At 40.2% G+C, this 16,682-nt stretch overlaps 2 protein-coding genes across 2 annotated transcripts in view; one reads left to right on the forward strand and one right to left on the reverse strand.

The window, feature by feature from the left end:
• The first annotated feature begins 3,590 nt into the window (after positions 1-3,590).
• tmem267 (transmembrane protein 267) lies at positions 3,591-10,497 on the forward strand. Its single transcript, XM_058412488.1, has 3 exons — positions 3,591-3,719; positions 5,638-6,040; positions 7,082-10,497. Exons 2-3 carry the CDS (start codon positions 5,681-5,683, stop codon positions 7,415-7,417), a joined length of 696 nt encoding a protein of 231 aa, XP_058268471.1. The 5' UTR covers positions 3,591-3,719; positions 5,638-5,680; the 3' UTR covers positions 7,418-10,497.
• A 463-nt stretch (positions 10,498-10,960) lies between these two features.
• il11ra (interleukin 11 receptor, alpha) overlaps positions 10,961-16,682 on the reverse strand; it is a 36,619-nt gene continuing 30,897 nt past the window's right edge. Inside the window, exons 11-12 of the mRNA XM_058412487.1 lie at positions 16,189-16,268; positions 10,961-15,624 (exon numbers count right to left, since the gene is read on the reverse strand). Coding sequence (XP_058268470.1) covers positions 16,190-16,268 — 79 coding nt within the window. The 3' untranslated portion in view covers positions 10,961-15,624; position 16,189. The remainder of the gene's footprint in view (positions 15,625-16,188; positions 16,269-16,682) is intronic.

Consider the following 16,682-nt stretch of genomic DNA (forward strand, 5'->3'; position numbering starts at 1 on the left):
TTTTTTATTTGGACTGATGACCCTGTGGATTCCAACCACTGACCTTTAAATTAGACACAGTGCTGTTCACTATATTTGTTCAAGTGAGCTCTGTTTTATTATTACAATTGTTAGTATTATTTATTAACATTAGTATTACTAAGAGTATTAGCAGTATTTATTTATTATTATAACCCATATAATTATTAACTGTATTGTGAGGATCGTCATGGTTACCTGACATGTAGTCCCCCCCCAACCTTAAGGGAGGACGATACACTTATTTACTTACTTATTTAAACCTATTTGCACTTTTCGTCTCCACCCACCTTGTCGAATCTGATATTTGGATATTGATGCTATGGCTCTCTCTCTCTTTCACTCCCCCTGTCCCTTTTCTGTCAGTTTAATCATAAACTTCCTCTATTAAAGACTTCACACAACCTGCTAGAAAACACTCCAACCTCTCCAACTACTCCAGCCTCCCCTGCACTTCCCTCAGTCCCTGCCTGTGCCTCGAACATGACTGAATTATGATGAGAATTGCTCATCTCTGTTTTACATCTGCACAAAGCCTACTGGATTTCTTACATAACCTGTTCCTAATAACTAATTGTTTACCTACTCTTCAAGCATGATTATATGTGTTTGTTTTTCTGTGCTATTTTAAACTACTTCTAGTCATATGGTTAACTTTGCCACAGCTGATAGTTGTTGCTGATTATATTGCTTCAAGCACAGAATAAGTGAGATTAATATATCTAAAGCATAATATCTAAAGACTAAAATTAACTCTGGATTACGGATTAAAATGAGTACATTTAAGGATTAAAATTAACTTTTGATTTAACGGTTAAAGTAGATTAGGGTGGGATGTAGATTAAAATGAGTGCATTCTTCAGAAAAACTTCAACAAAGGCTGTTCATCCATCATGATCATTATAGTGATCTAATTGATTATAAAACATCTTAATTATCTGGAGATAAAACTCAAATAGATGTTTAGTTATATGTGTTGGGGAAAAAAGCAAACGAAAGATACAAGTGTCATCTGTCACCACGGCTGTTATTGAAGATTTGCTCCACTGCTGTTTCCACCGTTTTATCCAGCAGATGGCAGCTTAGCATTAAGAGAGCCACTCCAGTTCATTTGGTTCACAGGGCTTTAAGTGGATTGCATCAAGCTTGGATCCTCAAAGGTGCCATAAGTGGCTGTATTCAGCAAGGACACTCTTTAGACGAAAGCCTGGGCCTGACTTTCTCTTTAGCACTGCAGCATTGCAGAGCTGCGAATCCAACCATATTTAATTATGATCACTTTCCTGAACAAAGGTCAAGAAAACAAAGACAAATTAATGGAAAAACATTAGGTGTAAGATGCTTGGCCACCATGAGCAAGAACAGTTTCAAAGCCTCTTGGCACAGATACTTACAAGTCTCCAGAGTTGTAAATGCAAGCATGATCACTATTCTTCCAGGAGATAATCCCTGTTGATGTTTTGATGATGGTTGTGGAGAGTGTTGTCTAGCACCTGGATCCAAAATCTCCCAAAAGTGTTCAGCTGAAGTCTGCGTCATGTTTACACCATGACCAGTGAGTGTACACTTATTCACATACACTGATGTTATACAAACATCCGTCTGCAATTGCTGATCTATTTTGTTGAGCATCAAGAACAGTTAAAAAAAAAAAAAAAAAAAAAAAGAAAAGAAAGAAAATAGCGATTTAATCTCTATTATATGCAATTTCCATACAATGCAAAAAAACATGAAACACATTACAGAATTATTTATTCATAACATACATCCAGGGTACATTGAACATTTATTTTATTGTACTGCCTATTATTATTATCATCATCATCATGGGTTTAAAATAGGCAAAACAAAGCCCTTAATTTAGTGCTTCATGATATTTTACTTTGCTTTCAAAAGCCATATTTTATGCTAAACAAAATTACATAATTAATCTCTTAATTATCTTAATAATTCAGAAGAAGCCATCATATATTACCCTTTATAACACTGATCTTAAAATATATTTGTAAAAACCTTTCTAATATGAGATCACAAAATAAGAAACTTATGAAAACAATAAAAAAAATTCTAAAGCTTAACATATAGCTCGCTCTCTCTCTCTCTCTCTCTAGATATATACACTATATTGCCAAAAGTATTCACTCACCTGCCTTGACTCGCATATGAACTTAAGTGACATCCCATTCCTAATCCATAGGGTTCAATATGACGTCGGTCCACCCTTTGCAGCTATAACAGCTTCAACTCTTCTGGGAAGGCTGTCCACAAGGTTTAGGAGTGTGTTTATGGGAATTTTTGACCATTCTTCCAGAAGCGCGTTTGTGAGGTCACACACTGATGTTGGACGAGAAGGTCTGGCTCTCAGTCTCCGCTCTAATTCATCCCAAAGGTGTTCTATCGGGTTGAGGTCAGGACTCACTGTGCAGGCCAGTCAAGTTCCTCCACACCAGACTGTCATCCATGTCTTTATGGACCTTGCTTTGTGCACTGGTGCACAGTCATGTTGGAAGAGGAAGGGGCCAGCTCCAAACTGTTCCCACAAAGTTGGGAGCATGGAATTGTCCAAAATGTCTTGGTATGCTGAAGCATTCAGAGTTCCTTTCACTGGAACTAAGGGGCCAAGCCCAGCTCCTGAAAAACAACCCCACACCATAATCCCCCCTCCACCAAACTTTACACTTGGTACAATGCAGTCAGACAAGTACCGTTCTCCTGGCAACCGCCAAACCCAGACTCGTCCATCAGATTGCCAGATGGAGAAGCGCGATTCGTCACTCCAGAGAACGCGTCTCCACTGCTCTAGAGTCCAGTGGCGGCGTGCTTTACACCACTGCATCCGATGCTTTGCATTGCACTTGGTGATGTATGGCTTGGATGCAGCTGCTCGGCCATGGAAACCCATTCCATGAAGCTCTCTGCGCACTGTTCTTGAGCTAATCTGAAGGCCACATGAAGTTTGGAGGTCTGTAGCGATTGACTCTGCAGAAAGTTGGCGACCTCTTCGCACTATGCGCCTCAGCATCCGCTGACCCCGCTCCGTCAGTTTACGTGGCCTACCACTTCGTGGCTGAGTTGCTGTCGTTCCCAAACACTTCCACGTTCTTATAATACAGCTGACAGTTGACTGTGGAATATTTAGGAGCGAGGAAATTTCATGACTGGATTTGTTGCACAGGTGGCATCCTATCACAGTTCCACGCTGGAATTCACTGAGCTCCTGAGAGCGACCCATTCTTTCACAAATGTTTGTAAAAACAGTCTGCATGCCTAGGTGCTTGATTTTATACACCTGTGGCCATGGAAGTGATTGGAACACCTGATTCTGATTATTTGGATGGGTGAGCGAATACTTTTGGCAATATAGTATATATATATATATATATATATATATATATATATATATGTTTTGTTTCATATTTATGCTTATGTTCATTTTATGTTTTGTTGTATAACTGTGACATTGTTTTATATCTGTTTGTACTTATATGTGATGGAAATAAATATTTTAAGCAAAATAAATAAATAAAAAATAACATACTTCCGTGGATCTTTAGACCAATCAGAGCTCATGATTCCAACGCCCCGCCCACACGCTTTGCCGGAGAGATGTGAGGCGAATATGTACTCGCTGTAAACACACACAAGAAGCTACACGGCAGGAGGAAAGTCGCCGGAGCGGCTAGAAATGTTGTGACTCTACGGTATTTCATCATATATTTCTTTTCCAGATTTTTATTTAACCACTCCGTGTATTTAACACCGGTGACATTAAACGAGAGGGACGCTGCCTAGAGGGTACTGTTGGCGGCGTTAGCTAGTTAGCCGCCTAAGCTAGCCGTAATAAAGCAGCGCTTAGCATCGATTTCGTTTCGTGTTGCTAAAAACACCTGACAGTTCTAATGGCTCGAAATGATTAAAATATACCATAGCAGTTTTATTATTCTGTTGTTGTTGTTTTTTTTAAAAAAAAGACAACGTGTATTTTACAGCAGGTGTCTTCTCTAGCTGGGTAGCGTCAAGGACTGAATACATACTACCGTACTAGATAGTGTAGTAAAGTAGTATGCAGGTTATGTATGTATGTATACTGTGTAGTAGGGAAGTGTACAGGTTAGTAACCACCTCGCAGGTTAAATAGCTTCATGCTTTTACACACATTTAGATTCAAATACAGCTTGTATTAATCAAAAATCAGTTTATTAATTTATTAACACCCAGAAACAATTGCAGTGGACGTGGTCCGATTTCGAAAATAAAGTCAGAATGATCTGATTTGTTGACAAAGGCAGGTCGCATTTACTATGAAATGTAAGGGTGCCAATACTTTTGACGCATAACCATGTATTTATTTTTTGGGGCTACTTTTTTTTTTTAATTATTTGTTTAAGTATTCTAATCTAATCTACAGACTAGTAAAAAAAAAATGAATGAAAAATATAAAATAGTTCACTGTGAAGGTGCTCTTGAGAAAGATGTTTACAGAAGGTTGTTTGACAACAGTACAGTATGTCCTTTTTTTTTGTATGAACATGTATAATATCCTTCTAATCATGGATAGTAATGAACGTGTAAAATTTCACGATTGCCAGATCAACTAGCGTTATAAATATCGAAGAAATAATGAGGATATTTTGAGGAAAAAAATACAGTGTAAGAGAAGGTTTATAAAGGTATATATAGGTTGTGTATATATTATGAAAAAATGCCACTTGGGGATATTTGACATAAAATCTTTGCACCAAGTGGGCCGAATGTGAGCCTTTTCAAAGTCCCAGATGATGCGGCGGTTGCGAGAGGATACTGACGATGAAGACATGCTATAGATGCAGTTTATCCAAAAATCTGGGGGGAATTAAAAAAAAAAAAAAAAGAGTGATGAAAATGTTGAACCTTAAAGGTGCCAATACTTTTGGAGTCGACGGCACTTGATGCATTTCCAGCTGAGTGTATTTAGAATGAGAGCCAGAGTGTTGCTAAGATGCCTGGATTTCTAAAGTTTACATAAGCTTGTGATATGATACGATGATGACTGTATCACCGCAGCCTCATCCCTTTCTGATTCATCGCACATTCGCTGTACGCAGCACATCTCCGCTCATACGTCCATCTTATCATAGTCACATCAGCTCCCGTGGATTCAGTAGGCTTAATCAGCCTCGAGGGTGCGCTTTTAAAGCTCGGCTTCTACCAGGACCGAGCATTTCCTTAGCGAAAAGAGCTCTGGAGGAAATGGCTGTAGGAAATAATCTCTTTCTCTGGCATGATTCAGAGGCTCTTATGCTCACAGCTGTCGAGCGTGACTCCATCAGTCGTGGGCTGTTGAGTTCTTTCAGTCTGTCAGAACTTGAATGTATTTTTAGAGCACAGCGTCGCTCGTGGTGAACTGAATCGGCTCCATTAGGTCGGCACCCCCTTTAGCTTCTCCGTCAGTCATACCCATGCAAGTGGATCGCTGCCATTTTGATTGACATAAGAAATCCATAAGAAATACAGAAAAACAAAAGATTAGCGTAGCGACATTAGAAGCTGTCCGGTGTCTTTCTCGGGAATCCCGGAAATGAGGCAGGAATACGTCCTATATATGATGATTAATACTTTTTGTGTTTGTTTTCTCATCAGCAGTGGAAGTGGTGTCTGAGCCCCGGTGTGGCCGAGGCAGAGGATGAGGGGTTTGCGCTCGAGGTCGGACTCCATGGCCGTACCGTTGAACTCGGCCGTAGAGACGGAGAAGGCTCAGGCGCTGCTCCAGACGTTCAGCACAGCATCTCTGCTGGCCAGCGCTGGACTCGGAGCCTTCTGCCTTCTAGCCGACTCCGTTCTGAGCTCGCTGTTTATCCAGCAGCACACATGGCTCAGGGCCGTGCTGGACAACTCAGTCCATGCCGTGATCGCACTCTGGTCTTGGGCCATCGTCATTGGCCTGAGGAAAAAGAGTGACTTTTATGAAGTGTTGCTGGCTGGTTTCCTCGCCTCCGCCGTCGACCTGGACCATTTCTACATGGCCGGATCACTGTCACTTCAAGTAAGTATTTTCACTCTGAGTTTGAGGATGCCTGTGCTTACCTGCAGTTGCTTGCTTCATTCGGTAAACCATGTGATAATGCAATTAATTAAAATCTAAAGCCTTTAAGATATCATAGAATTGCATTACCAGACATAATGTGATAAACAAGCTTTAGTCTGCTTTTACATCAAACGGTGAGTGACAATTATTATGATCAGGTTATATATGCTGTAAATGTAAATGAATTTGGCTGAAGGATTTGTGGGGGGACGCAGTGATTTGTGGACACAGCGCTTATTCATTTTTTAAATTAGCATGCTGTCACATCGGCTAGCGGCTTCTCCGATCAAACCAAAGAGACGTGTGACATTGTAACAGCCACTTAAATTTTCTTGAATAATGGAAATCGTGTTAGTAGTACAGAATAATAAATGTACTGTCATGTAGCTTTGAAGCCAGATAATCACTTTAATGGAGCTGCAAGTCTTTTCAGTTAACAGAAGGAGATTTTTGAGGCCTGTAACCACATTGGGTTTTATTTCTATCAGCCAAGAACAATGAATCTGAAGCTACAGTGGGCACAGGCTCACCGATGCTGGACAGATGACAATTTTCTCAATCTTCACTTGTCCAGTTTGGTTGAGCAGTGCCCAGTGTAGCCTCTGATTCATGTTCTCGGCTGAAAGGATTGGAAGATGATTTGGTTGTCTGCTGTATATTCTGAAATGCTTTTCTGCTCAGCACGGTTGTAAAGAGTTTTATTTGAGTTGGTAATTGCGTGAATCAGCAGGCGTGCAGGTTTTCCCATTCCTGTAAGTGTAGTTCCATCCTGCCTATTTCTTACAGTATTATTTGATTTTCAGCGAACCAAGCTCACCTCAAGGCTGTGTGAGATATTTACAGAGGAAAGAGGCAGTGCTGTCTGTAATAAAACTGCTTGATGTCTTAACCTTAACCCAGTCAATCTGCTCCAGGGTGTTGTGATTTATAGAGTCACTCAGCTTTCAAGGACTCTGCTTTTACAGTGTGTGTGTGTGCATTTTGTCCTGTGTGTGTTAGGCGGCACTGAACCTGCCCCGGCGTCCTCCGCTGCACTGCTCCACGTTGGTCCCGGTGCTCTGCTTCTCGCTGCGGCTGCTCATGTGGGCGTGCAGGCTGAAGGACTCATGGTGTTCGCTACCTTGGCTGCTCTTCATCTCTCTGGCATCACACCACATAAGAGACGGAGTGCGCCACGGCTTGTGGCTGTGGCCCTTCGCCAACACACCACCAATCTCCTACTGGCTGTACGTCACCATCACGGCAACCCTCCCCCACCTCTGTTCTGTGCTCATGTACCTAACCGGCACCAGAGACATGATCTCTACCAAGCACGGCGTGGCCATCGACGTCTGATCTGTCCATGATGTGCGATAAAGAATTACTGTTCTCCGATCCTCTCCAAGGAAATCTTTGCACTGCAGTTGTGTGACCTGAACGTCTGGAGTTCAGCAGCACCTCACTTACAACTGCAAGTCCTTCTTGTCCCTTTACGTAATTTAACCAGCTCATCAGGTGTCACTTTGCTATCAGGGTTTACTAACTGCTCTAATTGGAACTGGAATATTTAAACAATTTCTAATCACAAAAGAGACAAAAGCTCTCTTTTTGAAGGAATCTCTGCCATACCAAGCCCTCTTGTCTGTGATATTTTCATCATCATATTCTTATTTTTTTGTTTTATCAGGAAAGCCATTTTCAAGGGCGACTGATTTGCTAGAGAGAAGGTGCTTTAACCCCAAACTGAAATCCTCCAGGTTGCACTGTGCTAACACCCTAAGCTTCCATCATCTGTTAGCAGCATTAACCTCTAACCCCAAGCAGAGATCAAACAACATACATGTCCAGGTTGTTGGGGTAAAGAGCAAAATTTTGGGCCACACGGTTCCTCTGAACATTGTCCCGTGTTCAGGGAAGAACAACGATGCTGTAGTAGACATCAGGATAGTACAGATTCCGCCATCAGTGATCAAAACATACAGACAACCTTCTGACCTGAACACTTCAGATAATTTAACAAATTTGCTAACGCTTACATATGAATATGTTGCTTTGTGTGTAAGGCTTGAGTGAGAAACGTTGCTTTAGGTGAAAGTGAATCTGTTCCAAGAAGTGTTCACCAGTCTGATTAGAGAGTATTAGATGCAGAGCAGCTTGATGGTAACAGAACCATGCACATGTTCCCATTACCGATCAAATACGTTAGGAGAATCAACAATACTGTTATTGTGAATGCTTTAAAATATGACTACTACTTGTGGGGCTCATGAGGGCTGGTAGTATTTTGCAGTGGATCTGTTGACCTCCATGCCAAATTTCTAGCTTTTGCTAAGAGAGCCGAAATCCTCATCCTTTCGCACGCGGAGGCCGTGTCTTACTCCGACACTGAAAATGACCAATCAGTACGTCAGCCCTCATGAGCATTTTTCGATTAGTCACAACGATCTGCTGTGAGGTTTTTAGTCTTAAATCATTGATTTTTTTCATGTCAAAGCCTTTTCCCTTGCGGCTAGAAAAGTGTCCAGACATGCTGTAGGTTGTGGGTGGAGCACCAACACATTTTTGCGTCTATTTGCATAAATATTTAAAAAGAAGAAAAGGCTCATAAACCATGATTAATTATGATGTGAAAGTTAAGATAGGTAATAGATTATTAGACAGCAGCTCCTGCATACGCTCGAAACAAAGCTGTTCATCCTCATAATCAATGCTTTGTTTCAGATCCAGTGTGCTGTGCTGTAGCCCAAAGCCAAAACAACTAAAATCATCTCTGTCTAATTATTTCCAGACCACATAGCTCGTCTCCATGAGTCTACTGAACTGGAAAACTGGGTTTTGTGGATTATTAGCCGCAAAGTGCTTGTATTCTCTTTATTCCTTTCACATACAAGCTTATATCACAGTAAAAATCCCATCAATGGTAGTAGTTCACTTCATATTTAGGGTGTAATCTGAGATGACAAATCAGCAAAGAAGTGAGCGATGAGACAGGATTAAAGAAAAGAAATGAATGAGGGTTTATTTTTTTCCCCCAGTCTATACTATAGGACGTTGACTATTACTGTAAATAACTAGCTACACTGTTACTTTATAGGAAAATAAGTGAAAAATGATTGTCTGTTCTTAAATTTTGAGGAACTCGATTAATCCACTACCTTATCTTGTCTGATTTATACCAGAGTTTGTGTCACACTTGATTCTTATGTTTGTATTCACTGAATTCCTTCAACTGTCAATCATGTGAATATACTCTCTGTTCTCACAGCAGCAGTGTAGATTCTGCTGGATGAAAACAGGGCCGGACATTTCTTCCTCATTGCTCTACACGTCGCAGAACCCAGGAATCAAGACTTCTTTTCCTCAGACATGGATAGAAATAAGAACTAAAGGGATTAGTAAGTTTCTATTTCGTCCAGCAGGGGGCATCAGTGCACTACAAATATGTTTTTAATGTTCGCGTACCACTCTATTGCCGCTGTGTGACCGTACAGATGGTTTTATTTTGCACTTTTTATTTATGAATTGTGTTAACGTCTTTTTGTCATTTGTTGATATCCTGTTAAGTAATTGTCTTAATTTATTATCGCTTGAAAGACATGTCCTCTCCCGGATTCGAGCCGATCACAGTGCTTGCATGACTTCAGCCCGTCAGGGCCATCATGTCAGGTGAACATGTGCACTTTTGGTTTGGTGAACACTGTGTGCCAGATTTATTTCAGGATTAAATTTGAGGAACATTCCAGAGGGTGTTTTGTCCAAGTCATTAGCCGCATTATCACAAGGAAGCCACTATGCTCTTAACAAGCAGAAACATCAAGCCTCACCTTTCTCTAACCCTAAGTCACTACAGTGAAATAGGATTTTGTGTACCGTGGACACCGTCCCAGTACAATAAAAACTACATGTTTATGCCGGAGTGACGCTGCCAAGGTCAAACATTTACGATCGGTGTGTTCAAATGGAATTTATTTACCTAGTTTGGTCAAATAGCAGCAGTGTTTAAACCCGTGTGTTGTTTGTAAATTAACCTGATTGTTAGCTAGTGGGTAAACTTTTCCTGGATGCGGTACAACGTGAGCGTCATGATTGAAGTATTTCCTCGTCGGCTGAAGCGTGTCCGATGGGCTTCTCTCCAAGCAGGTCGGCAGTCAGGCTAAGACAAAGATAAGGATTTTTCTTTTGCTACGCTTTTTGAATGTGGCATCAGTTTTCTGATGAGAGATGCTTAATTCAGCTGAACACATGAAGGATAAAATCATTTGTGGAAATGTCTTAATGCAACTTTGTTCTGTTTTAGGGTTACAGTAATAGTCCAGGATTACCAAGTATGGAATAAAACATGACTGGACCTGCTGTTATTTTATAATGAAGTCAGGTTATTTTCTAAAAATGTCAAATCAAACAACTTCGTATTCATTAAAGCACAAGTCATTGCATATTTTTTTCCATTTATAGGTACAATTAATGTTATTTCTAAGTTTAGAACAAACATAAATAGTCATGCCCTCTCATGTTACTGAGAAACAGTGAAGCTCAAAATCCTGAAAACTTTCCTATTTTGGAAACATACAAAATGACTAAAAGTACAGCTTTTACCTCTGATACATTGCGCTGACACTCAAGACTCCATCCAAAGCTGTTAAATAAACATCTTTCTCGCAGCGAACGTCACCACAACACCTTTTCTTTTTTTTAAATGTGAATCTGTGAAACATTGGCTGTACAAGTCCATGTCAACGATTTGTTTATTAGAAACAGCGCATTAATATAAACCTGTGATTTTTCCATGCAGATGGAAATAATATCAGACCTGCTGTTGCAGAAAATCACATAAATGCTATTTCACATGGATGCCTAATGTGGATTTGTGTTGATGTCTTAATCGCAAGAGGACCAAACTGTGATAAAATAACTTTTATTTCACAAGAATATGAACCAAAGAGTATTAAAACCAGCTTATATTGTACACACACAAAAAGCAGAATATACTATACATACATTTCTCGTTATCTTTGTTTTCACCACCCCCGCTTAAAGAGTTTATCATGTCATCACACACAAAGCAGGCCATAACACGAAACTAAAACCACTTAAAGACAGAACATTAGAAGGTAACAACACTAAGGGACACTTTCCGTAAGGAGGCCAACTGAAATGATTTGACGCAGTTTAGAGTCACTTAATTTGTATGTTTTTCGATTGACAGAGAAGCACCAACCCCAACGGAAACGGTGTCAGGCGCCAAAAGGAGATCTAAAGTCACGCTTCAAATCAAGTCAAAACATGCGTGTGGCTTCAGCGTCCTGATCCGTGTTTGGAGAGCGAGAGACGAGTCGAGGTTCTGTTGTTCCAGAGCAACAGCTACGTTGTGTGTGAGTTTTCCCTCTGCATCCAGACACACCACACAGTGTCAGATTCCACCTTGTAGGCTGAATAGCACACCAGAGTGGGTTTTATATTTACGGTATTTGGCAGCAACTTACATTTATACAACTGAGCACTTAAGGACCTTGAGTGGCAGTGCTTATGATCAGTAGTCCAACATCTAAACCACTGAGCTACTACTGCTATATTTAATAGAATAGCAGATGAAAAGGTCTTAGATGGGAAGGTGAGATTATGATTTTATTTATATATATATATATATATATATATATATATATATATTCAAATACATACATACATACATAATATATATATATATATATATGTATGTATGTATTTGAATTATTATTATTATTTTCCATTAAGCATTCATTATTTTATTCACTAAACTTTATTAATATGTGAAGATTCAGAATCCAACCACTGCATCATCTGGGGATGTGGTCACTTAGTGGTGAAGGTGTTGGACTATTGATCAGAAGATTGTGAGTTCGAATCCCAGTTCCACCAAGCTGCCACTTGCTGGGCCCCTAAGCAAGGCCCTTCATCCCTCAATTGCTCAATGAGATAAAAGCGTCTTTAGTCTTTGGATAAAGGCATCTGCTGAATGCCAGAAATGTAACTGGTGTCTAAGATCCATCCAACTTATAACTGTGTAGATAACACAGTGATTTGATTCAGTGCATCTCCTCATTCCTCACCTGAAATTAATTTAATTCATAAACTAAAGAGACACACAGGATTTCTTTCCACATTCCTGTAGAGAGCTATAAGTTCAGCTCAACATCATTTTTCTATCAGGCTAGATTGTAGATGCCGAATGCTTTCCATCTAAATTAACACATCCTTGCTCCCTTTCCACGCTTTTCACTCTCTCGCTTCTCGCTCAAATGTTTTGCTGCCTAAGCCAAGCTCGGTGATTTGAAGTGTGACTTTAAAGTCCCGTGTGCACAGTCTGTGGTCGAGCGTAGGACTGCAGACAACACACACAGAGTTAATGTTAATGATCGAACATCCCGCTTATCGTCCGACTTCTCATTCAGCTCACAGGACATGGTGGCTCAGTGGGTAAGGATCAGAACAATGTGAGATCAAATCCCAGAACTGTACGCTGAGACCGGCTTCTAAACAAGCTGGGGTGTTAAAAGCTCTGACGGCTCTGCTGTCTGTAATTCAAATCTCAGGTTTCTATAAAGACTCTCACTTGTTACTATAAGGATTAATCTGGTGGATGCTCCACATAATCAAAACCTAATAAACGCGTTATTCTACAAAATTGGCGATTCGGTGAATGAGATTATATTATGATGATCAGTTTTTCTCAACAAAACAGTCATTGGGACAGAGCATGTAAGCTGTGTTGTGTGTCTTGTATTCAAAAACATTCTTTCTTTAAGCGTGTCCATTTTGCATGTCAGTCTCTCTTTTGTGGAGATGAAGAATTCACAGCTCATGCTTAAACATAGTAGGAAGCACCTGCGTATTTACATTTACTCATTTGCTTGAGGTTTTTATCCAAAGCGACTTACAACTGAGACAGAAACGAGTGAGACAGCGTCTTCACTGAGAGAAATACTCTCTCCTCAGAGCTGACGTGTCTCTAACGAAAGACGTTCTTTATCCCATGACCTGGGAATTGATCAGAGGAAATGTGAAGGAGACTTAGAGTATTCCTAAACACCAGACCTTAACTCGCTATTTTCCCTATCAATAACTAACCACCGAGCCACCGCTGTCCTGGACGTAACCGATGATGTCTCTGCACCGTGGTGTTTCAGTGTTCCACAGGAATGTCCAGCAATCATAAAACAATTCATTGGAAACTACTCAGGAGATTGCATGCATGTCGCTTCTAAAGCCTTACAAAGGGTGATGTTAAATAAGATGCCTGACAGGAAATAAAACACACACTTTACATAGAAAATATTTCATTTGATAACATCACAATATTGAATCTGTACAGTGAAATCTGTAAGTATATTTGTGCTTATGGAGGATACACATAAAGGAAGCGACACAGAAAGCACACATGCACTGTTTAAGCTTTATGACACTGGAAATGGTAAAAACAAATCCATATATTCGATAGAGATTTTTTATAGAATTATATACCTAAATCTATATTAATAAAACTGTAAAGATAAGCTTTGATACAGAATCAATATCGGGAATATGCATTAGCTTGAATTCAGAAAGTCTTTTTTAAGGCATGGTGGGGAAAGAACCAGTCGGGAACTGCTGTGAAATTTTTTGTCATCCTGTGCAAATAAAGCCAGTGTGCCCGTGTTAAGGCAAACAAGGAGTCAGGCCAAAGTAGTAGACACGTGTGTGTGTGTGTGTGTGTGTGTGTGTTTGTGTGTGTTTTAAATGGAAACTGGAAAGCACCTTCACAGGATATTAAACTGGATTAATGGACAAGTGTGTGTGATGGATATAGTCGATAAATAGACCGACCCTGGCTTCACACTAACAGCTCATAATGTGGTTAACTGCAGGCTGTTACATGTATTGTGCTAGCTTTTTTTTTCGGCTCGGCAGTGTTTTCACATACCTGCATGTTCCTGGTTCTGAAAAATGATAACCTCTCACCCGTTTGCACTATTTAATCTGCCTAGTAACAACCGCCAGATCACGCCTCGGCTGGTGTGTGTAGAGCAGCAGGCAGTGGGATGCTGACATATTTGTACCAAATGAAAACTTGTCAAAAGGTCAAGGAAGTTAAGTTTTTTTTCTTTTGGTTGTTGAACCTACTCATCCATCCTAGGAATAAAAAAAAAATATAGTAATAAAGCAAACAAACAAACAAACAAACTTTTCTCATCCCGGACACCCAGGGTACTGATATGTCCAGGGCGGAGATATATCCTGTTATTAAATGAAAAAGACAGGCAGATGGACACTGAATTTGTGAAGAGGGCAACACACCCAACCTGAGCCAGAGCACTGCTCCACACTAAACCTACTGGTACCAGTTGATTTGCCAGTTGACCATATCAGAAGTAATTTGCATGAAATAGATTTGAATCTAAATTTGTCCCGGAGCTTGAAAGGTAATGAACACGGGATAGAAAACACTGATCCTGCTGCCTTAGTTCATGCTAATGCTAATCAGCGTCCAAGCAAACCATCAGCAGACGTCCAGCTTAAGACATTTCCATGGATAATAGCGAAATGTACAGTACAGCGCAGTCCACTGACTCTCTAGAAGCTGGTTCTGCTCTGGCTGTGGTTATGTCCTGAGTGGGTGTGTTAGTATAAGGCCAAGTTCACTTTCTGTTTGAACGCTCAGTGAAAGCGCATTTTCACTTTTCCCAAAGCATTTATAATTGTTGAGGTAAGAAAAACAATTAACCAGACCGATTTAGAGCGCCAATATTTTTGTGTGATCTGTAGGATGCCAACTTACTGCCTTAGAGGTCTAGAGGATGGTTATTATTGGCCCTGCCTACGACACTGAGAGATTCATTTTTACTGAAGTCATTATGCATCAAGAGGCAAGTTTGGGTCCAAATCAAGCCTGTGATTATTTGCAGATGCTCCGACCTGTTTTTTTTTTCCTTTCTTTAAAACGATAAGGCTTTAAAGGCTGAAGAAGTGAAGTGAGGCAGAAATCTTCTTCTCAATGTGAACAGAATACAAACTCCTCGGCTTTCCCCAATCGACGGGCTGCAGAATGTCTCTCGTCCGTGTGTAGCAGCTATGTTCAGGTTTCGGGAGCTCTGTCCCTTGCATTGAAATGTAGAGAATGCCAACTTTATTCTTAATGCCCAAAACATGGCCCACGACTGCTTATATTTTCTTTCTTCACAGCGTTCCAAGTGTCACTGCAGCCAAATGGCATGAGTCTGCATGGAAAAACTGAAGCGACAGATAAGTGCAGATCCATTCAGTTGAAAATGTCCTGGTCTGAAGCTGGCAAAATTTGCCTTGCGCGTCAAACAATGAAAGCCAGTAACTGTTCTGTGTTAAGTTGTGCTACATTAGAAGGGTAGAGCTGGAAAGGTTCACAGTTTATGGGACTCAGAACTCCGCTGAAAGGAGCCAATTCCCCAAGCAGCGATAGGAGGAAAGTGAAACCGGGTATTGTAGTGCGGACATTAGCGCTGCAGTGGCAGTGGCCATGACTCCCTATGATGAAGCCCTATGAGGGCTGAAAAAGACGAGGCCAACCTGAACATCTGCGGAAAAAAAACAAAAAACAGATTGGACAAATATAATTAGGAGGAATTCGTAATTATTTCAGTGATTATGTATAGAATATACAGTATTACTGCATAAATTATTTTAAAATTAGACCTACTGGAGTGCACAAAATTAAATATGTAGCTGCAGCTATGCTCATAAAATGTACTTGTCCTTCATGGCCAAAAAAAAAGTGTGCAACTAGCTTTCCTGCCTTGATGACACATTAAAAAAGCCTCAGGAATGCAAAAGCGTGTGCCTATACACACACACACACACACACACATTTTTTATCTTGCACCGACATCATGATTACCCCAACCATAACCTCAGTAACCAAAAGTAAACATTTCAGCTCTTTGTATTTTTCAAATCGTACAAAATATAAATAGACATTTTATTTATTTATTTTTTTTAATGAGGACCAACTGACTGACACTACCCTATCATTCTGAGGACTTTTTGGTCCCCACCAGAGGCTAAATACATGCACACACACTGACACACATCACTCTGTAAACTTTTCTGAGTTGAATAGAAAGAGAGCTCATGCAACTCACTTTAGATTAGCAAGGACTTCATCTTCACCATTGAGGTTAATTCATGTTTTGTCACATTGCCCCGCCTTCTGTTTCTCATACTGCAAAGAAAGAAGCACAATGTTGAAGTTTGTGTGTTTCATCAAGCATAATCTTTATTTATTAAAAGAAATAAATTAAATATATAAATATAATATATAAAAATTATTTTGACAGCGAGTCAGTGCTTATTTGTTAGGACTTTAGTTGTTCATCAGGCATTATGACCACTGACAGATGAGATAATCAGTGTTATTCACTTCATCTCCTCACCTGTTAGTGGGTGGGATATATTAGGCAGCAAGTGAACATTTTGTCCTCAATGTTGATGTGTTAGAAGCAGGAAAAATGGGCAACCGTAAGGATTTGAGTGAGTTTGATGAAGGGCCAAATTGTGATGGCTAGACCACTGGATCAGAGCATCTCCAAAATTGCAGCTCTTGTGGGGTGTTCCCGGTCTGCAGTGGTATCTATCA

This window comes from Hemibagrus wyckioides, linkage group LG16 (genome assembly GCF_019097595.1).
Source record: "Hemibagrus wyckioides isolate EC202008001 linkage group LG16, SWU_Hwy_1.0, whole genome shotgun sequence".
NCBI classification, from domain to species: Eukaryota; Metazoa; Chordata; class Actinopteri; order Siluriformes; family Bagridae; genus Hemibagrus; species Hemibagrus wyckioides.